At 53.6% G+C, this 22225-nt stretch overlaps 1 protein-coding gene and 2 pseudogenes across 1 annotated transcript; 1 reads left to right on the forward strand and 2 right to left on the reverse strand.

Annotated features, from left to right (window-relative positions):
* The window catches only part of LOC128820668 (uncharacterized), a 1438581-nt pseudogene that overhangs the window by 884550 nt on the left and 531806 nt on the right, over positions 1-22225 (reverse strand).
* The window catches only part of LOC128820667 (uncharacterized), a 2212279-nt pseudogene that overhangs the window by 345062 nt on the left and 1844992 nt on the right, over positions 1-22225 (forward strand).
* On the reverse strand, positions 13509-14495 carry LOC128820724 (olfactory receptor 14J1-like). Its single transcript, XM_054001544.1, has one exon. It carries the CDS (start codon positions 14448-14450, stop codon positions 13518-13520), a length of 933 nt encoding a protein of 310 aa, XP_053857519.1. The 5' UTR covers positions 14451-14495; the 3' UTR covers positions 13509-13517.

Raw genomic sequence — 22225 nt, forward strand, 5'->3', positions numbered from 1 at the left:
GGGCCTGAGTGCTCTCGGGGCCGGGCACAGTCCTGGGGGTGGCAGTGCCGGGGCTGCAGCAGGGACAGGCCATGGGCACTGCTGGGGCAGCGCTGACGCCTCAGGCCAGGGCCTGGGGGCTCCAGGCTCCTTGCCCAGGCTCTCTCAAGAACACGGCCAGGCCAATGCTCAGCACAGAAAACCCATGTGAGCAGCCCCAGAGTTGTGGTGTGGGGACATGAACCTGAGGGAGCACAAATGCCATCAGCCCCTGGGGCCAGGAAGGGCTGGGGGATGCCAGGGAAACCACTCAGCTTTGTCCTGGCCTCTGCACTCAGCCAGAAAGTTTGTTCCCATCAGCTGGGACTTTCCTGTCCCACTGCAGACGCTGTTGCTCCGAGCCAGTGCTGCCTGGCAGCCACCCCCAAACTGCCTTCTGCATTTCCTTTGCTCCACTTTTGCTTTCTTTACTCTTCCTGCTACAGATTTCTTCCTCTTGCCCAGCCCTGTTTCCTCGCCTGCACACAGCCCATCCCTGTTTGTCCTTTCCTCTCTGGCCCCACTCCCCATTGCAGTTCCTGACTTGGCACCATGGGAACGTCCCTTGGGGAGCAGGATCATCCCACAAGTGCTGCAGGAATTGTCTGCAGGCTCCTGCAGTGCCTGGTGCTGCTCCCTTGCCAGAGGCAGCCCAGGCCAGGGGGGCACATCTGGGCTGCTGTGTCTGCCTGTGGGGCTCCCTGTTCTGGGCAAGGAGGAGGAGCTGCAGAGGCTCTGCAGGACTGACAGGATGGGCTTTGGGGCTGTGAGGAGAAGCTGAGGGACCTGGGCTGCTGCAGCTTCTGAAGAGGAGGCCCAGGGCTCCTCCTGCAACTGCTCCAAGGGTGGTTTCAGAGAATCACAGAACCAGCCAGGCTACAAAAGACCTTGGAGATCATCAAGTCCAACCTGTGCCCTGACACCGCCTTGTCTCCCCTGAGCCTCCTCTTCTCCAGGATCAACAACCCCAGCCCCCTCAGCTGCTTCTCACAGGACTTGTGCTCCAGACCCCTCACCAGCCTTGTTGCCCTTCTCTGGACACGCTCCAGCCCCTCCAGGTCCTTCCTAAATTGGGGGGCCCAGAACCGGACGCAGCACTTGAGGTGCTGCCCAACCAGTGCCCAGCACAGGGGAAGAATCACTGCCCTGCTCCTGCTGGCCACACCATTCCTGATCCAGCCTTCTTGGCCACCTGGGCACACGGCTGGCTCATGTCCAGCCTGCTGTCCATCAGTCCCTGCAGGTCCCTTTCTGCCTGGCTGCTCTCCAGCCCCTCTGTCCCCAGCCTGGAGCGCTGCAGGGGTTGTTGTGGCCAAAGTGCAGGACCTGGTACTTGGACTTGTTAAACCTCACCTTGTTGGATTTGGGCCCTGGATCCAGCCTGTCCAGGGCCCTGTGCAGAGCCCTCCTACCCTCCAGCAGATCAACACTCACACCCAGCTTGGTGTCAGCACAGTTCCATGAGGTCCCAGAGTGTCCCAATGGTCTCCATGATTCCATGAGGCCTCCCAGTGTCTCAATGTCCCTTTGGTTCCATGGGACCCCTTGGTGTCACAAAGTCCCTTGGATCCTTGGGTCCTGCAGTGTCACAATGGATCCTTGCACCCCCAACGCCCGGCAGTGTCACAATGGATCCTTGGTTCCATGAGGTCTGGCAGGGCAGCAATGCTCTCCTTGTTCCTGCTGTCTCCCATGCCCCCACTGTCAGGCTATAGAAGAACACCTGGCCAATGAAGGGGAGTGGTAGTGGGTACCTACTTTAGGATGGAGGTAATAATAAAAATTCCTCCCAATCCCCCCTCCCAAGCCAGGTGCCACTTCAGATTAGGTATGATCCCCTGCATCTGGAGAGTCAGCCAGATGGTTTAGAAGAAAATTATCTGCCCAGTGAGCCTCCCAGTTATGATTCATCTGTGAGACAGATCACCACCTCTGACATCAAAAGAGAAAGAAGGGTAATCGTGGTGGGTGACTCCCTTCTGTGGGGAACAGAGGGCCCCATATATCGACCAAACCCACCCCACAGAGAGGTCTGCTGCCTCCGTGGGGCCTGGGTACGGGATATCACTGAGACACTGCCTGGGCTGATTCAGCCCTCTGATTATTACCCACTGCTGATACTCCAGGCTGGCAGTGATGAGATTGAAAAGAGGAGTGTCAGGACAATTAAAAGGGACTTTAGGGCATTGGGTCAGGTGGTTATTAGGACAGGGGCACAGACAGTCTTTTCCTCAGTCCCTTTGGAGTCTGAGAAAAACGGTGAAAGCAAGAGGAGAGCTCACATTATCAACGAGTGGCTCAAAGGTTGGTGTCATCACCAGAATTTCAGATTCTTTAATCATGGGGCAACTTTTACAGCACCTGGCCTGCTTGGACCAGACGGGCTCAATCTTTCTGTTAAAGGCAGAAGAATTTTAGCTCATGAAGTGGCAGAACTTGTTGAGAGAGCTTTAAACTAGGTCTGAAGGGGGAGGGAGATGCATCTGGGCTGTCTGGAAGCAGGCCCAAGGGTGGTAAGCCTGAGTTAGGGGGGAAATCAGCAGCCCAGCTGAGGTGCATGTACAGCAATGCACGCAGCATGGGTAACAAACAAGAAGAGCTGGAGGTCATGGTGCAACAGCAGAGCTATGATGTAATTGCCATCACAGAAACGTGGTGGGATGACTCACATAGCTGGAGTGCTGCACTGGATGGCTGCAAGCTCTTCAGGGGAGATAGGAAAGGGAGAAGAGGTCCCTTTATATTAGGGAGGGTTTTGGCACCATAGGTATTGAAATGTATGAAGATGAAGTTGAATGTCTACGGGTGAGAATTAAGGGGAAGGCCAACAAGGCTGACATCCTACTGAGAGTCTGTTATCGTCCACCCAACCAGGAAGAAGAGGTGGACAACTCATTCTATAAGCAGCTAGAGAATGTTTCTGGATCATCTCCATTTCTCAGTGCAAAATTTCTCAGTGAGAAATTTCTCCATTTCTCAGGGCGACCTGAGAAGGGAGGAGGGAATGCACCAGCACAGGGCCCATGGAACCATGGAGACACTGAGGGGACTCGTGGGATCATGGAGACCATTGGGACACTATGAGGCCCCATGGAATAAGCAAAGCATTGGGACACTGTGAGGCCTCATGGAACCAGTGAGACCATTGTGACCCTGGGGGTCCCCACGGAACCAAGAGGACCATTGTGACACTGTGGGGCCTTGTGGGACCAAGAGGCCTTTGTGACACTGCAGGGCTGCATGGAACCAGAGGCCCCTTGTGCGGGGCCTCGTGTCATCAGTGGTCCATTGTGACACTGTGGAGCCAAAGGAGATCATTGTGACACTGCAGGGCTGCATGGAACCAAAGGCCCCTTGTGCGGGGCCTCGTGTCATCAGTGGTCCATTGTGACACTGTGGAGCCAAAGGAGACCTTTGTGACCCTGCAGGGCTTCATGAAACCAAGGGGCCGTAGTCACATAGAGGAATCCCATCAAACCAAGGGTTCGTCTTGACACTGAAGGGCTCCATGGAACCAAAGCCCCAGGGTAACACAGAGGGGCCTTGTGTCATCAGTGGTCCATTGTGACACTGTGGAGCCAAAGGAGACCATTGTGACACCCCAAACCACCAGGGTCCAAAGGTCCATTGTGACATGGTGGGCCTCATGGAACAGAGGAATCACGTGACACTGTGGGGCCTGGGGAACCACAGAGACCATTGTGACACTGTGGGGGGCCCATGGAACCAAGGGAACACGGAACAGGTCTGGCTGGTTTGGCCTCCCAGGGGCCACCTGACTGGTCCAGCTGACCTTGGCATGCTGAGGGGCTCTTCTCATCTGTTATTGAAACACTGGGGCTCTGGGATTTTCTTCCTATGGAAAAGAACTGCCCTTCTCCTCCAGGCACCCTTGGCCAGAATTGGGATTTCTCCTCCAAATTTCTTTATGTCCCGGCATTGTTCCCATGGGAATATTGCCAGGACAGGTCTGTCTGGCAATGGTTTCATGAAGGTCACTTTCCATCTGTCCCTAAGACATTTGGGGTCTGTGCTTTTCTTTTTTATGGGAAAGAACTGTCCTGCTTCTCAAGGTGCCCATGGCCAAGACTGGCTTCCACCTCCAAAATTCCCAATCTCCAAAGACTGCTCCCAGACAAAATCTGCCATTCCTGAAAAGTCTGGCTGGCCTTGGCCTAGTGAGGCTCTCACCTGCCTTCCAAACACTGGGGCTCTGGGCTTTCCTTCCGATGGAAAAGAACCATCCTTCTCATCAAGGAGCCCATGGCCAGAAATGGGATTTCACCTCCAACGTTGCCTGTTGTGACAGACTGGAGGCGATTGTTGGCTGGAAACATTTCATGTGTGGGGGAGGAAGGGGCAGGTGCAGCCTTGCCCTGCCCTGGAACCCCAGCCCTGCCCTGCCCTGGAACCCCAATCCCCCCAGAGCCTCTATCCCAGCCCAGCAGTGGATGCCAGTCCCTGGCACAGCACAGGCAATGCTCCACAGCCACCTCTGGAGCCCCAGCCCAGCTCCTGAGTGACCAAATGACCCCAAGTCCCACCTGGGGGAAGGGCCCAGGAACAACAAGGGGTATTTAAGGCTGAACACAAGGCAAGCACATATCTTGACTCTACCTCCTCTTGGAATTTCTATCTGAACACTGCTAGAATCCAGGAGTTGGTAGCTCTGTGTGTGCTTCTCTAGATCTTATTTTTCTCTCTTTCTGTGTCTACTTCTACTTCTGTCCTCTTGCAAATGTTGATTAACTTAAAATTGAACAGGCATAGAGTTTGTGAAGTTGAATGGGCCAAGTTAATACATTGAAAACTGTTTTCTGTTCACTGAATATCAAATTAAATTTTGCCAAAGTTTCTCCTATTTCCTAAAGTTGACAGTAAAGGCTGTTTTGTTCTTTGGAGCTCCTGAGAATCCCTTGTGGGTATTTCTCCAGTGCATCCAACACAGAGTACACAAACAATTGCAATTCCTTTTAAATGTCTTCTTGAGAGAGTTTTTTGGGGGATGGGGGTCAGGGCTTGTGTGTCCTGCTTGGCACAGCCCAGGCAGGGCTTTCACAGCCCCATCCCACACTCCATTTCCCAGCTGGAGCCGCTGCTGCCTCTGAGTTCTGCTGCCCCAGCCCCAGGGACGCTCTCCTTGTCTGCCCATTCCCCCACGGTCTCTGGGCAGGGATGGCCTCAGTGGGGGCTGCTGACATCCTCAGCACCTTGGAGGCTGCTGCTGAATTTTACTGCTCCAGAGGCTTCTTCAGCCTTCAGCTCTTCAGTTCAGGAATTCAGTGCCCCAGGGCTCATTAACATTCAGAACACCTTAACAAGCCAAACCTCTGGGAATAATTAAAGTTTTCAAATCTTTTGTGGTTAATTAGACAGATTTCAGAAGCCTATTGCAAGTGAATACACTATATTTAAAAAGACAGTGAGAAAGATTTTTTAAGTTCTGTATAGTTTTTTTTTTTTACTGTTAATACATTGATAACTGCAATCGCCAATTGACTCTAAATCTAAGTACCTCCTCACACAGTTGGAATAGATATGAAAATCAAGACCCTTCATGGCTGACAATCAATCAGACTCTGTCCCTACCCCCACCCCACCATTTCCCCCATCCAAGCCCTGGCACTCAGAGCAGCCTTGTGCAAATCTGAGCTCCCTCCAGCCCAGGCTGCACCTGCAGCTTTCAGCTCCTTGGCTCCAACTCCCACCTGCTTTCCCTGGAGAAGGAGCTGCCCGAGACACAGAGGGATGTTCATTTCTTGTCAGCCAACAAAGCCAAGGGAAGGCACAGCTCGATCAAAAGTCATTCTTCTCCCTGGCTGTGCCCTGCCCCTGATCCCCACAGCCTGTCCTGTTTCCTTCATCCCTGCATTGCCAGGGACTTTCCGGGACAAGGCAGCTCTGCTCTGGGGATGGAGGGAGCTCCAAGTGCCACCACTGGAGTGGGAACCACAACTCACCAGGTTTGTGTCCTTTGGGGGTCAGGAACTGGTGAGACTCAGAGGCACAGAAAGTTTCTCTTCATGGCCAACAGACCACAGTTGAACAGGACACAATTTAATAACCATCACATTCTTTCCTGAGCTATGTGCAAGAGGAACAATTTTAGACGAATACATAAGAAAAGGCAATTCTGTGATAGATATAAACAGAATAAAATATAATTCATATTTATTTGAACTTCAGAAAGATTGGGCCACTCCCTGACTTTCAAAGCATGAAGCCAGTCTGTTGAGGGACACTTGAATGACCAGAAAGCATCGGGAGGAGGAAGTCTAGGTGCAACGGGAAATATATAGATCCACCTGGTCTAAATGAAGAGATGTCCTTAGACATGGCCATTTAAAAAGGAGAGCTGAAAATACCTGAAAGAAGAGGGAGAGGAAATAATAAACAGGATACTAATGACACAAGTAGATGTGAAGATCAGTCTTTCTTCTCCTGCCATCAGTACACTTGCAGGAAATTCCTGTCCCTAGAGGGAAAACTTTGCCATTTCTTTAAAGTACTCAAGTGACCCAGGTAATAAAAATGTGCCTGTATACTAATAAAATAAGAGGTATTAAAACCTTTGCCTCTTTCCAGGCAGACATCAGCTGTGTGCCCATGAACAGGCAGTGCCACTTGTGCCCTGAGGTGCCCAGCTGGGATTGGACCTCTCAGAGAGGAGCTGAGGGAGAGCAGAGCACCTTGCAAGCTGCAGGTCCCTGCCAGCCCCGCAGGGCTCCTGTGCCATCAACATCTGCTCTGCTCCAGGCTGAAACAGGGCCCAGCATGGTGCCGGGATCATCAGAGAGCTGAGGTGTGTGCTGGAATTCCATGCCCTCGCCATGGCGCAGCAGCCCTGCATTTCCCTGCTCCAGCCTTGGTCTCCAGCGCAGCCATGGAGGCTCTTTGGGCTCCTGAGTGTTCCTGCAGCCCCCAAGGGCAGCTGAGCTCTGCCTTTGGCACAGTCAGCCCTGGCCAGCGCAGGCCACGCTCAGCAATTCCTTGTCTGTGCCCGGCCTTGCTGCCAGCCCCGGCAGCGGCTGCGTGGCCCCTTGGTGGCCCTGTGCTGGCCCAGCCATGGTGCCACAGCCCCTGTGCAGGCCCAGCCCAGGACAGGAGCATTGCGGCTGGGAACGGCCCCTGTGCCGTGGTGCCCACGGCAGCCTTGGGGCTCTGTGCCCCATGGCCTCCCTGCTGGGCAGCCTCTGCCAGCTCCTGCCCAGCCCGTGGCACCTGTGGGGCTGCACAGACAGCCCTGCCCCGGGCTCTGCCGGCCTCTGGGCCAGCAGAGAGGCCGGCCAGGGCTGGCCATGGCCGGGAACAGGCCCTGAGCCCCGCAGCAGGATGGAGCTGGGCCACAGCCAAACTCAGCCCAGGCCAAAGCTGGGCTCAGCAGCCAGGGCTGCCAAGGGCTGGGGACAGAGGCTGGCGCTGACAAATGTCCTGGGCCCCCTCCCTGCTGTGTCCATGCCCCCAAGGGCACAGAGCAGCCTCCTCTCTCGGGCACTTGCCTGTTTTCAATGCCTTGCACAGGCGCTGGCCCTGCCCCACAAGGCCTGGGCTGAGTCCTGCCCCTGCACGCTCAGCCAGGCTGAGATGGACACTGCTGGTTTCTGGGCCAGGCTCTCGGAGCCCAGCCCAGCTCCCTGCAAGCTCTGCCAGCTGCCCTGAGCTCTGTGCAGCACCAAGGGCCTCTCCCCAGCACAGCCCAGCCGCCTCTGGCCCCACAGCTCTGCTCAGGCCAGGCTGCTCTGGCCACTGGCCCCACGGCCTCAGCCCCTGCCAAGGGCACAGCAGCAGCTGCAGCTCAGCCAGGACTCAGCCCCAGCCATGGGGGAAGGGGCTTGCCCAAGGCACAAGGAGGCTCCCTGGCTGCCCTGCTCCCCTCTGGCTCAGCTGCTGAGAGCTCTGCAGCCCCTGCTGCCATCCCATCTGCCCAGGCCAGCACAAGAGCCCCGGCCTTGGGGCCCTCCAGAGCTGCTCCTGCTCCAGGCCCAGGGCCCATCCCAGAGCTGGGGCAGCCACAAAGCTCTGCCCATTTCTGCTCCTTGCTGCTCTGATGGGGATGGATCCTCAGCCCCTTGGAGGTTGCTGATGAATTTTCCTACTCCAGACGCCTCTCCCTTCTTGAGCTCTTCAGTTCAGGAATTGCATGGTAAAAGCTCATAAACATCTGTTCAAAACACCCAAGACAAGAAAAGCCCCTGGAAATAATTCAAGTCCTCAATTCTTTTGTGGTTAATTAGTCAGGTTTCAGAAGTGTATTCCAAATGAATATACTATATTGAAAACAGTGCAGAGAGAATTGTTCTTTTCCTGTTTCTAGATTGATATCAGCAATGTCCAATTGATATTGACCCCCAGCACCCCCTAATGCAGTTTGAACAGATATGAAAATCAAGACCCTTCATGGCTGACAATCAATCAGACTCTGTCCCACCCCCTCCCCACCATTTCCCTCATCCAAGCCCTGGCACTCAGAGCAGCTGAGGAATGGAGTCACATCCAGGGCTGTCCCCTGGGCTCAAGATTGGGGCCAGGTCAGTGAAATCTCTTTATTGCTGATCTGGACGAGGCCATCGAGGGCACCCTCAGTCAGTTCCCAGGTGAGCCCAGGCTGGGTGGGAGTGTGGCTGTGCTGGAGGGCAGGAAGCTCTGCAGAGGGATCTGGACAGGCTGGAGCCATGGGCCCAGGACAATTGGATGAGGTTCACCAGAGCCAAGGGCCGGGTCCTGCCCTGGGCTCACAACCACCCCAAATCCCTGGCCATGCCCTGCCCCTGATCCCCACAGCCTGTCCTGTTTCCTTCATCCCTGCATTGCCAGGGACTTTCTGGGACAAGGCAGCTCTGCTCTGGGGATGGAGGGAGCTCCAAGTGCCACCACTGGAGTGGGAACCACAACTCATCAGGTTTGTGTCCTTTGGGGGTCAGGAACTGGTGAGACTCAGAGGCACAGAAAGTTTCTCTTCATGGCCAGCAGACCACACTTGAACAGGACACAATGTAATAACAATCACGCTCTTCCCTGAGTTATGTGCAACGTCCCAGCAGTGTCTGATGAGTCCAACAGCCACAAGTGATTTCCATAATAAAATTGATTTTAGACAAACGTGGTTCTGTGACAGATATAAACACAATTAAGTTCTTGTATCAGGATGCTAATCCTGGAGTGGGGGAAAAACAGATCGAACAATTCCTGATTTGCAAAGCTGTCAGTGGTGGATAGAGAAGGGAGGTCAGGCTGCTTTTGGTGTTGAGGAAATGCTGAAACCAGCCTGACTCATTTCATCTCCTCCTGGCCTGGCTGATCGCCCGTCTTTCCCCTTCCACCCATTGGCTTTTGTCTCCCACCAGGCCCCCAGTGAAGAACCTGGCTCTGTGTTCTCCATCCCCTCCTCGCTGGCACTGCCAGGCTGGGATGAGGAGCCCCTCAGCCTTCCCTGCTCCGGGCTGGACAAGCCCAGCTCCCTCAGCCTCTGCTCACAGCCCAAGGGCTCCAGCCCCACCTTGGAGGCCCTTCCCTAAGCCTGCTCCAGCTGCCAGACATCTTTCCTGCCCTGGGGAACCCAACCCAGGCCACAGGGACCTGGATAATCCACGGCCTTGATGTCCTGGTCACACAGCCCTGGCCTCTTTTCCCCGTGTCAGGCTCTGGGGTGGATCCTGTGGAACATCCTTTGGTGGAGGCTGTGGCTCCAGGTGGACCAGGGGGATACCGGGGGACAGGGACCCCGCTGGGCATGAACAGCATTGGACTTGTTGGGAGAAACTGTGAGGGGGAGCTGGGGTGGAGTGACCAACCCAGTGACCTCACACAGCCCTCCTGGGATGTCACACAGCCCCTCTGGGATGTCACAGCTCGTTCTCTAATGTCACGGAGCTGGTCTCTGATGCCACAATCCATTCTGGGATGTCACAGAGCTGCCCTGTAATGTCACAGCAGGCTCTGGGCTGTCACAGACAGTCTATGATGTCGTAGCTGCCCGATGGCCTCACATAACCCACTCTGTGATGTCATAGCCCACTCTGTGACCTCATGTTACAGATGATAAATTGTTTCCACCAGGTGAGCTGACACCTGGAGCTTGTTCTCCAAAACCCCAGGCCTATGGAAACCACACAATGCCCATTGTGTGAGAAGGGGAGCTGGAAGTTCACCAGCCTCAGTGTCCTGCCAGCTCAGCCAGGCCCACGGGAACATTGGGGTCCACGACCACCAGGGACCACCAGAGAGACCCCCAGGACAGAAGAGAGCATGGGTAAAGGGGAGGGGAAATATGTTAATGATTTTGGGGAAATGATTATCAGATGTGTATTTAGTCCAGGATAATCAATGAATATGTGTGCAAAATACAGAATATGAACAGAAACTTTCCTGCACTCAGCATGCTCGGCTTTGGGAGGAGCTATCCCCCGTGCATCCGGCTGAATAATGAATGCTGCTTCTTAATGCTGCAGTGGTGTGAAGGAGTTTTCTGTTTCACCGAATTTTTGGTAGCACTCCACTCCCAAGGAAAGCTCTGTCTCCTGCTGCTCACAAACAGAGAAGGGCTGGTGGCAGATGGGGGGGTCAGAGGCTGCCTGGGGCACAGTGACCATGAAATGATCAAGTTTTCAATGTTCTGTGAAAGAAGGAGGGGCAGCAACAAAACTGCCACACTGGAATTAGGCAGGGCAGACTTTGGCCTATTTAGGATGCTGATTTGGGGAGTACCGTATCACGTACTGAATGTTTTATGGGAAACAGCTTTTAGAAACAAAGGGGTCCAGGAAGGATGGGCACATTTCAAGAAAGTAATCTTAAGGGGAAAGGAGCAGCCTGTCCCAGTGTGGCAAAAGATGAGCCGGTGAGGAAAATGACTGCCCTGGCTGCACATGGAGATTTTGTGGGAACTCTGGGGAAAAAAACAGGGTGCACCAGCTTCGGACAGAAGGTCAGGCAACTTTGCAAGTGTTTAATGATGTTGTTAGGTCATGCAGAAAGAAAAGCTGAGAGGTGAAATTTCATTTAGAGCTTAACCTGGCCACTTCTGTGAAAAATAATAGAAAATACAGAAAATATTTTCTATTTTCTAAAAAAATAGAAAAATACAGAAAATATTTCTGTAAATAAATTAATAGAAAAACGTGGGATAAGGAGAACCTCTACTCTTTATTGGATGCAGTGGAGAATAGAGTAACTAAAGATAAGGAAAAGTCTGAGCTACTTAACATCTTGTTTGTCTTAATTTTCAATATTAGGACAGGCTGTCCTCAGGACAAGAGTTCTCCTGAGCTGGCAGATGGGCACAGGGAGCAGAACTGCCCCTGTAATCCAGGAGGAAGCAGCTGGTGACCTGCTGAGCCACTCAGATGCTCACAGGTGTATGGGATGGGATGGGATCCATCCTAGGGGGGTGAGGGAGCTGGTGGATAAGCTCCCAAGCTGCTCTCCATCATTTCCCATCAGTCCTGGCTCAGCAGGGAGGTGCCAGAGCACTGGAGGTGCCAGTGTGAGCCCATCCCCAAGAAGGGCTGGAAGGAGGATCTGGGGAACTCCAGGCCTGTCAGCCTGACCTCGGTGCCCGGCAAGGTTCTGGAACAGATCACCTTGAGAGCCATCACAGGGCACCCACAGGATGGCTGAGGGGTCAGAGCCAGCCAGCGTGGATTTAAGTATCTGCATTGATGGTCTGGATGAGGGAATTGAGTCCACCATCAGCAAATTTGCAGATGACACCAAGCTGGGTGTGAGTGTGGATCTGCTGGAGGGCAGGAGGGCTCTGCACAGGGCCCTGGACAGGCTGGATCCAGGGCCCAAATCCAACAAGGTGAGGTTTAACAAGTCCAACTGCCGGGTCCTGCACTTTGGCCACAACAACCCCTGCAGCGCTCCAGGCTGGGGACAGAAGGGCTGGAGAGCAGCCAGGCAGAAAGGGACCTGCAGGGACTGATGGACAGCAGGCTGGACATGAGCCAGCCGTGTGCCCAGGTGACCAAGAAGGCCAATGGCTCCTGGCCTGGATCAGGAATGGTGTGGCCAGCAGGAGCTGGGCAGTGATTCTTCCCCTGTGATCAGCACTGGTTGGGCAGCACCTCGAGTGCTGTGTCCAGTTCTGGGCCCCCAATTTAGGAAGGACATGGAGGGGCTGGAGCGTGTCCAGAGAAGGGCACCAAGGCTGGTGAGGGCTCTGGAGCACAAGTCCTGTGAGGAGCGGCTGAGGGAGCTGGGGTTGTTGATCCTGGAGAAGAGGAGGCTCAGGGGAGACAAGGCACTGTCAGGGCACAGGTTGGACTTGATGATCTCCAAGGTCTTTTTCCAGCCTTGCTGATTCTGGGATTCTCTGAAACCAGCCTTGGAGCAGTTGCAGGAGGAGCCCTGGGCCTCCTCTTCAGAAGCTGCAGCAGCCCAGGTCCCTCAGCTTCTCCTCACAGCCCCAAAGCCCATCCTGTCAGTCCTGCAGAGCCTCTGCAGCTCCTCCTCCTTGCCCAGAACAGGGAGCCCCACAGGCAGACACAGCAGCCCAGATGTGCCCCCCTGACCTGGGCTGCCCCTGGCAAGGGAGTGAGGCACTGCAGGAGCCTGCAGACAATTCCTGCAGCACTTGTGGGGTGATCCTGCTCCCCAAGGGATGTTTCCATGGTGCCAATGTCAGGAACTGCAATGGGGAGTGGGGCCAGAGAGGAGAGGGCTCGGGGCAGTTTGGGGGTGGCTGCCAGGCAGCCCTGGCTCTGAGCAACAGCGTCTGCAGTGGGACAGGAAAGTCCCAGCTGATGGGAACAAACTTTCTGGCTGAGTGCAGAGGCCAGGACAAAGCTGAGTGCTTTCCCTGGCATCCCCCAGCCCTTCCTGGCCCCAGGGGCTGATGGCATTTGTGCTCCCTCATGTCCATGCCCCCACACCACAACTCTGGGGCTCCTGACGGGGGTTTTCTGTGCTGAGCATTGGCCTGGCCGTGTTCTTGAGAGAGCCTGGGCAAGGAGCCTGGAGCCCCCAGGCCCTGGCCTGAGGCGTCAGCGCTGCCCCAGCAGTGCCCATGGCCTGTCCCTGCTGCAGCCCCGGCACTGCCACCCCCAGGACTGTGCCCGGCCCCGAGAGCACTCAGGCCCTGCAGCAACACCAGGGCCACCAGGGCAGCGGGGCAGGGCCACGGGAGCAGCACTGCCAACACCAAGTGCTGCTGCTGCTGCTGGGCACAGCTGCTGTGCCAGCACTGATCTGCCCCCAGCTCTGCACACAGACATTGCTGCTGCAGCTCCAGAGAAGGCAACAAAAGGGCAGCTCTGCAGAAAACTCTGCTGGGAGATCCTTGAGTTACTTTAAAGACACGGAGACCGCAGCCCCTCATTGACACAGTCTGTGGCCACAGGGAATGTGGAGAGAAACAAAATGAGAAATGGTACTAAAAATGTTCTTTTTGGACAACATGGAAAAACTAAAACAAAGGAATAGAACCTCCAAAATGAAACCAACAAGATGTATAAAAGATGACTTTGACTACAAGTGATTGTCAGAAATTGGCCAGCAGTTTAATGTTCCTGAAAGCATCCAGTCATCAGTCTCCTCACTGCAGCCTTGAGCTCCTGGTTCCTCAGGCTGTAGATGAGGGGGTTCAGGGCTGGAGGCACCACCGAGTACAGAACTGACACTGACAGATCCAGGGATGGGGAGGACATCGAGGGGGGCTTCAGGTGAGCAAACGCTGCAGTGCTGGCAAACAGAGAGACCACGGCCAGGTGAGGGAGGCAGGTGGAAAAGGCTTTGTGCCGTCCCTGCTCAGAGGGGATCCTCAGCACGGCCCTGAAGATCTGCACATAGGAGAAAACAATGAATACAAAACAACCAAATACCAAACACACACTAACAACAAGAAGCCCAAGTTCCCTGAGATAGGATTTGGAGCAGGAGAGCTTGAGGATCTGTGGGATATCACAGAAGAACTGGCCCAGGGCATTGCCATGGCACAGGGGCAGGGAAAATGTATTGGCCGTGTGCAGCAGAGCATTGAGAAAGGCACTGGCCCAGGCAGCTGCTGCCATGTGGGCACAAGCTCTGCTGCCCAGGAGGGTCCCGTAGTGCAGGGGTTTGCAGATGGACACGTAGCGGTCGTAGCACATGATGGTCAGGAGGGAAAGCTGTGTTCTAATGAAGAAGATAAGCATAAAAACTTGAACAGCACATCCAGTGTAGGAGATGGTGCTGGTGCCCCAGAGGGAATTGTGCATGGCTTTGGGGACAGTGGTGCAGATGGAGCCCAGGTCGCTGAGGGCCAGGTTGAGCAGGAAGAAGAACATGGGCGTGTGCAGGTGGTGGCCGCAGGCTACGGCGCTGATGATGAGGCCGTTGCCCAGGAGGGCAGCCAGGGAGATGCCCAGCAAGAGGCAGAAGTGCAGGAGCTGCAGCTGCCGCGTCTCTGCCAGTGCCAGCAGGAGGAAGTGGCTGATGGAGCTGCTGTTGGACATTTGCTGTGGCTGCACATGGGCACCTGTTCATGGAGAAAGGACAGTGACAAGTCAGGAGAGGCTGCTTGTAGCCAAACCAGGGCCATTCCCTGTAGCCTGTCATGCTGGGACTCACCCACCCTTCTTCCTGCTCTGGGAAAACCTTCACCCAGGTCCCTGCCTGAGCTCCAGCTGTGCTGGCTGAGTGTGCCAAGAGCAGCCAGGGCTCTGCATGGGGGTTCTCAAGGAGCCATCCCTGCCCTGCTGCCCTGGGTTTGTGGCCATGTGGCAGAGGGACAAGGCTGAGTATTCAGCATTTGTCAGGGAATTACTCCTACTGCAGAAAGGCTTGGTAGCATTTGCACTGCCACATCTAGAAGACTTGGATAGCAGGGAAAAGATATAGGGAATGTTTTTCCTAGCCACACATCATTGCTGGCTCTCTGAGGTCAGAAATCCCCAGCATTCCTGCTGCACTCAGAGTTTGCCACTGAGAGATGGGAGAGGCAAAGGATTCCCAGTGGCTGAGGGAAGGTGAGGGGCTGGATGGGCTTGTTCCCCCAGCACTGCTCTGCTCAGCCCCCTCTCCTTCCCAGAGCATCTCCCTGGGCCTGGACATTCCCTCCTGAGAGGTGCCTTGTCCCTGCCAGCGCTCACAGAGCCCATCCCACCCCGTGTGCCCTCGGCCCGGCCCTACAGAAACCTGCCTGTGTGCAGGGCCCTGGCTGGGGCAGGGTCTGTGTGCAGCTGGGCAAGGGCAGCTCAGGAGAGCCCTGCTGGGCCCTGCCAAGGTGATGCTGCTGCTGTCCAGGGCTGAGCAGTGGCTGAAGGCCCTTTGGGAGGCTGCCAGCAGAGAGACTGACCACCCAAAGTCACAGTTCTGGAGTCTCTGTAAATGTTCAAACATTCCTTTGATGATCCTGTGTTCCTTTCAACTCAGAATGTTCTGTCATTCTGGGATTACAATTCCTCTTCTGCTTCTCTCACCCTTTTGTCTATGATCAAAAGAGAAAAAAAAAAAAAAAAAAAAACCCTTGCAACAGAATTAGAACAGTAAAGGAAAAACCAGACTTTATTGGAAGCTTCCAGGTGTCCCAGAGGGGATGGGGCACAACCGGCTCCTGATTTCAACAATTTATAAAGGTTGATTAATTAGGATATTTAACAGGAAAATCCAATAAGAGATTCAGTTTTCCAAGTTACACACCCCTGTCTCACCGATTGGAGAAGGTCCAAGAGCTTCTTTGCCCCACTTTTTGTTATGACTGCTCACATTCTGGTCAACAACCCAAATGTTCTTCTTGTAGGTCCTCTTCCTGATAATAAGAATATACAGTATTTTAAAAATGTGTTTAGACAGGTTATTGTTCTAAAGACTAAGAGAAAGGTTAGGAAATGCACTAGAGTTAATTAAGGATTACAGTTATAGAAGTATATAATAGTAGTTTAATAGAGTTAATTAAGAGTTCAATAGCGTAAAGTAAGGATTATAGTTTTATAACTATATAATAGTAATATATAGAGCTATAAATATATAAAAATATATCAAAAGCAAAAATCTTTTTCTCACCACCCGAACTTTCCCATCCTTCTCCGAGCAGGAAATTGAAAACACTCTCAGGAAAGCTGCTGAGCTTTACAGCAATCCCAGGCTTACCTTCTTTGGGAAGTGTCCTCCGGAGCTGTGCCCAGGCTGGTCTGGAGCTGGGAGCAGCCCTGCCCCAGCCAGCAGCTCTCAGCAGCAGCACCTGCCCTGCTCAGGGTGGCTCCTTCCCCCCACAGCTTCTGGCCAGCGCTGGCAGCAGCTCCCCGGGCCGGCTGAGAGCTGTCCCTGGCAGGCAGCAGAGTCCCTGGCCCAGCACAGCGCCCTGGGCTGCAGGACCCTGCTCTGCAGGACAGCCCTGGGCACCCCTGGCTGCTCTGCACAAGAGACCATCAGAGAATGTACTCACAGGGGCTGTGGGCATGGGGATGTTCCAGCTGGAGGAGATCACTGCAGGAGCTGCAGCTGCATTGTCCTGCAGCCAGAGGTTCCTGTGCCAAGGGCTGGCAGTGATTCTGCCCCAGGCACTTCTCAGCACCTTCCCAGCCCTGACTGATTGAAGCTCTCTGTGCCTCTGGGCTGTGCCCGCGCTGGCTGCAGGCAGTGCCCCAGCCCTGCTGGGCTGGGAGAAGAGCTGCTCATCCAGAGAAATGTGCTTTTGAAGCTCTGCTTGGATACCAGCATCACCCTCTGTGCCAGGAGCCCGGCCCAGCTCAGCAGCACAGACACAGCACAAGGACTTGAATGAGCCTCTGGGGCTTTGTGCTCAGGCCCTGAACATCAGGCCCTGAGAGGGAGCTGAAGAAACCTCTCCAGAGCTCCAAGTCAGAATCCAACTCCAAAGTTTCTTTGACTTTTAATGGGTCCCAGTGAGGGACACGAGTGAGAAAGTGTCCCCAGGCGCCAGGCAGAGCAGGGAACTGGAGGCACTGATGACAGGTGGGGACAAAGAGAAGCCAAGTCTTGGTGGCCTGGGGCACAGCAGGGTCTGTGCCACCAAGGGCTGTCAGGAGAAACCTTGTCCTGAGGCCCTGGGGCCTCCTGGCACAGCCCCAGCCAGGCTGGGCACTGTCAGCCCCTTGTCCTGCCCTCAGCATCCCCCCCTAGCCCACATCCCAGTGGCCTCAAGGATCTGCTGGAAGGAGTCCCTGGGGAGCCTTGCTCAGGAATGGCCCTGGGGGCTCCACAATGCTCCCAGGCACTGCAGGTTTTTCAAAGGACTTTGGCTTTGGCTTTTGCCTTGGAGTCTCTGAGAGCTTTGCGCAATCATGGCCTCCAATTATCTGCTGTAATTAGTCCCTGGAGAGGCTTGGTCAGCAACAACACTCAGTGGGGCTCATTAATGCTTCAAGGTACTCAGTTATTTTAAGGTACTTGGTGTTTCCCTTTGGATACAGACTCTGTGAGAGGTTTGTGCAATCATGGCCCCAATTATCTGCTTTAACGAGTCCCTTGGGAGCTTTGTACTGACACTCAGTGGGGCTCATTAATGCTTTGAGATAGTCAACTTTTTCCAGGTACTTTGGAATTTCCTTTTCATACTGAGAGGTTTTTGTGCCATTTTGAGTCTCTGAGAGGTTTTTGTGCCATCCTGGCCTCAAATTCTCTCCTCCAAGGAGTCCATGAGGAGCCTGTGTTGGGGATGGACCTCAGTGGCACCCATTAATGCTTTGAGACACTTTGGGTTTTTCTTCTGCCTTGGACTCCTGGAAAGGTTTGTGCAATCTCCTCTCAGGCCCTGAGGTTCCAGGGCTCAGCTCCAAATGCACCACGGGGCTCATTAAGATCAAGCAAGTCCTGACAAACCATGGCTCTGCCTTGATTTCCCTCTTGTCTGGGGCAGTTCATTGTTTCAACAATTTGAGATTTCTCGGCCAATGCATCAATTAGTGTAGTGGATTCAGTGCTGGCTAATTACCAATGCACTCACTAGAATATACTTACTAATTTCCTGCTCTGAGGTAGGATTAGGAGAAAGGCAAAGTGGGCTCAAAACACTAAAAGGGTATAAAGAAAAGTTTACTAACTGTAACTAAAAGAAAGAGTAATAAAAATCAGAACAAAACTTTCAGAACACTTCTCCTCTCTCCCTACAACCTGACCATGTAAAGATACAAAACCTAAAATTTTCTGTCAGTTTACTACTCAAATAGTCTTTCTTCTGTTCACTTAGGGAGAGAAGTTCCTCTTGTTAATGTTATGGAGACTTCTCCACAAGAAAACAGTTCTCTCATGACTTTTCATTTCCCCAAATAGCAGCTGCCTGGAAAAATCTGCAATCATGATGTCTCTCCCAATTTTTACAGCTTTTCCCACAGCTGTGTTTATGGGCCATGTCAACTTATGGGGTATTGGTTTAAAGATGAGCTGTTTAAGAGCAAATGTTCTCTTCATTTATTTCTGAAATCATCTTCATCTCTGGGAACAGAGGTCTTCTTAATCTCTCCCTGAGGGCACAGGGTCTCATCACTCTTTTCTCTTTCAATGTTCATACTCCTCATGGGATCACAGCTACTGCAACATTTCCTTACTTTAGCATGGAGGCCTTTGCTGAACAAGCCACCTCCCCATTTTTTTCAATGCGTTATAGGGCAAAAGAGAGTCTGATGTATCAATTCCATCCTTCTCCATAGCTTTAGCAGAGGATTTCAGCCCCAAGGTCAAGGCATCTCCTCATCCCTCCCATCTGGGACTCAACTTCCTCTTCACTGACCTGGGTGTCTTCACGTTGCTCCTGTGTGTGCCTGCACTTTGTCCTTTTCTCTCACTGGAGGGAGGATGGAAGCACGGGAAGAGTCAATATTTCAGCTGGGGCCTGCAGATGGTTGCGTGAGCCCGGCCGGGCTGGGTCCTTGCGGCCGGAGCTGTTTTGCCATGGAGGTTTGTGCAGCGGCTGCGCTGGGGCTGTGTCAGGCTGGGCGGCGCTGGGGGGAGGGCCAGGATCTCAGCAGCCAGGCCAGAGCAGAGCAGCAGCACGGCCGGGGCCGATGGCTTCTCCTGGCCCTGCCCGCTGGTTGCGGGCCAAGCCCAAGGGCGGCAGAAGCTTGGCCGAGCCGGCCCGGCCCGGGGCTGCTCCTGGGGCCCGGCGGATCCTGGCTGGGCCCGGGCTGGCGGCGGGGCAGGGCTCGGCAGCGGCCAGATGTCAGCAAGCGCAGCCACGGCCCGGCCCGGCCTCGGCCCCGCGGCCTCCCCTCCCCTGCCCGGCAGCCGATGGGGCCTGGCGGGCTCCCTGGGAAGGGGCCCGGCCCCACGGCAGGAGCCGCCCGGCCCGCCCCGGCCCAGACGGGGGCTGGCCCGGCCTTGGCACCTCTGTGCTGGCCAGAAGGGAAAGAGACCCAGCCAGGCTTCTTCCTCTTTAACTTGAGTCTTCACAGAGGCGTTGCTTAGTTCTTTAAGTTTAACAGATTATCAGCTCTCAAAGCTAATTACTGATTGGTTTTTTTGTCACATATGGAGGAAACTGCTAGCAGCTTCTCTCAGGACATCACTTGTGTGATGCAAAACCACCACGACAGCACAGAGCACAGAGCTCCTTTGTCCATATGTAGTGGTCATGTGCCCGAGGCATTAGAACCACAGCTTGGGAGATCTCTGGGCCCACTCCAAGGTATTTTCAAATGAAAACATTCAGCTCATAGTCTAAGAAAATCACCAGAAGCCAGGGCCAGCCTGATGTGTCTGTCCTGTCTACTTTTGTTGGGGAGCAATCCTTGGATGTAGGGAATTTGGGAGGCCAAATTCTAATTTTGGCCATGGTCTTTGGCAAGAATGCTGGGTTTTTTTCCATAGGAAGGAAGGAACAGAGCCCCAGATTTTCAGGGGCAGATGAGAGGTGACCACCAGAGGCCAAAGCCAGCCAGAGCTGGCAGGTTATTTCTGGGAGATACCTTTGCATACAGGAAATTTTTTAGGGAGAGTACCAGTTTTAGCAATGGGCATCTGAAAAGAGGGACAGTTCTTTTCCATAGCAAGGAAAGCACGGAGCCCCAGTGCTCCAGGAGCTGATGAGAGGCAGCCCTTGGCATTCCAACATCAGCCAGACCTGTCAGGTGGCCCCTGGGAGGCCAAGCCAGCCAGACCTGTTCCATGTTCCCTCGGTTCCATGGGGCCCCACAGTGTCCCAATGGTCCCTTGCTTCCAGGAGGCCCTGAGGTGTCACAATGCCCCCTTGGTGACACGAGGCTCTGAAGGGTCCTCATGGTCTCCATGGTTCCATCAGGCCCCACAGAGTCATGATGGTCTCTGGGTCCATGAAGCCCCGCTGTGTCACCATGGCCCCTTGGTTCCATGGGCTCCAGTGGTGCCACAATGATCCCCTTGGTTCCATGAGGTCCCCACAGTGTCACAGGGATCTCCATGGGAAGGAAAGAACCGAGCCCCAGTGTGCCAGGGGCAGCCACCAGAGGCCAAGGCCCGCCAGACTTGATGGTACTGGCAGATTTTGCCTGGGAGCAACCCTTGGATATAAAGAGTTTTGGAGGTGGAATCCCAATTTCAGGCATGGACACCCTGAGGAGAAGGATGGTTCTTTTCCATACAAAGAAAAGCATGGAACACCGATGTTTGAGGGGCAGTTGAAAGGCGGCCACCAGAGGCCTAGGCCAGCCAGCCAGACCTCTCTGTCCTGGTAGCTTTTGTCTGAAAGCAACCCTTGGATATAAGGTATCTGGGAGGTGGAATCCCAATTTTGGCCATTTCTGCATAGATAAGAAGGACGGTTCTTTTCCATAGGAAGGAAAGCACAGAAACCAAGTGTTTTAAAGGCAGAAGAGGAGAGAGGTGGCTCCTGGGAGGCCAAGCCAGCCAGAGCTGTTTGTCCTGGCAGCTTTTGTCACTGAGGAATCCTTGGATACATGGAATTTGGGAGGAGGAATCTCAATTTTGACCACGGACCCCTTGAGAAGAAAGAGGGTTCTCTTCCATTGGAAGGAAGGCACAGAGCCCCAGTGTTTCGAGGCAGGTGAGAGGCAGCCCCCAAGAGGCCAAGGGCAGCCAGACCTCTCTGTCCTGGCTGCTTTCACTGGGGAGCAATCCTTGGATGTACGGAATTTTGGAGGTGGAATCCCAGTTTTGGCCATGGGTGCCTGGACAGGAAGATAAGTTCTTTTTTCTAAGAAGGAAAGCACAGAGCCCGTGTTCGAGAGGCACATGAGTGCCAGGCCTCAGGAAGCCAAGGCCAGCCAGACTTGTCAGTCCTGGCAGCTTTTGTCTGGGAGCTATCCTTGGATATAGGGAATTCTGGAGGCAGATGCCCAATTTTGGCCATGGGTGCCTGGTCGACATGGATGTTTTTTTTCCATAAGAAAGAAAAGCACACGGTCCCAGTGTCTCAAAGGCAGATGAGAGGTGGTCCCCAGGAGGCCCAGCCAGCCACACCTCTTCCATGTTCCCTTGGTTTTGTGGGACCCCACAGTGTCACAATGGTCTCCTTGGTTCCATGAGGCAGCACAGTGTCACAATGGCCCCTTGGTTCCATGAGGTTCCGCAGTGTCACCGTGGTGTCCTTGGGCCTGCATTGTCACAACTGACCTGGGGTAATCACATATCCTCTGAACAGAGAGAGAGCTCTCCCAGGATTTTCCTGGGAAGCTGTGAGAAAGCTCAGAGAAAAGAATGGGAAACAATTCTTACCTTCACTTGCTGCACCTGTTGTTGTGCATATGTAAAATGTGTTAATGGAGATTTGTTTACCAAAGGCTGATTTCTTAATTGGCCAATGGTGACAGTGTTTGGATTTCAATCAACCAATCTGGTCTGTCTGTATCGGACTGTCTGCAAGAGTGATGAATGTTTCTTAGTAGTATAGTATAGTATAGTATAGTATAGTATAGTATAGTATAGTATAGTATAATAAAGTGATTGATCAGCCTTCTGGAATCATGGAGTCAATGCTAATTATCACCACTCCGGGGACGCCCTGCTACGATAGTTATCCAAGTCAATCTTCCCTTACCTCTGAATGCTCAATAGAATAGGCTTAACAGGCACATCAGCAACACCAACCACTGTAGACCCAAAGAGCTGCCTGAGGGGTTGGGAGAAAATTTCCCCTGGTGTCATTTCCTCCCAGTGGGTACCATTATTAAAGTAATTCCAAACACATACAGTTAGTGTGTGGGAACCTCGAATCCATGTGCCCACCGTCCAGAGGAAATTAAAAATCTGTAAATTCCTCACCACATTAACCCATCAAACAAATTGGATAGCAGCCACAGTAGCCATAGTTCTAGGATGGGAAAAATGTAGCCACAAC

The sequence above is a fragment of the Vidua macroura genome, chromosome 30, assembly GCF_024509145.1.
Source record: "Vidua macroura isolate BioBank_ID:100142 chromosome 30, ASM2450914v1, whole genome shotgun sequence".
In the NCBI taxonomy this organism is placed as follows: domain Eukaryota; kingdom Metazoa; phylum Chordata; class Aves; order Passeriformes; family Viduidae; genus Vidua; species Vidua macroura.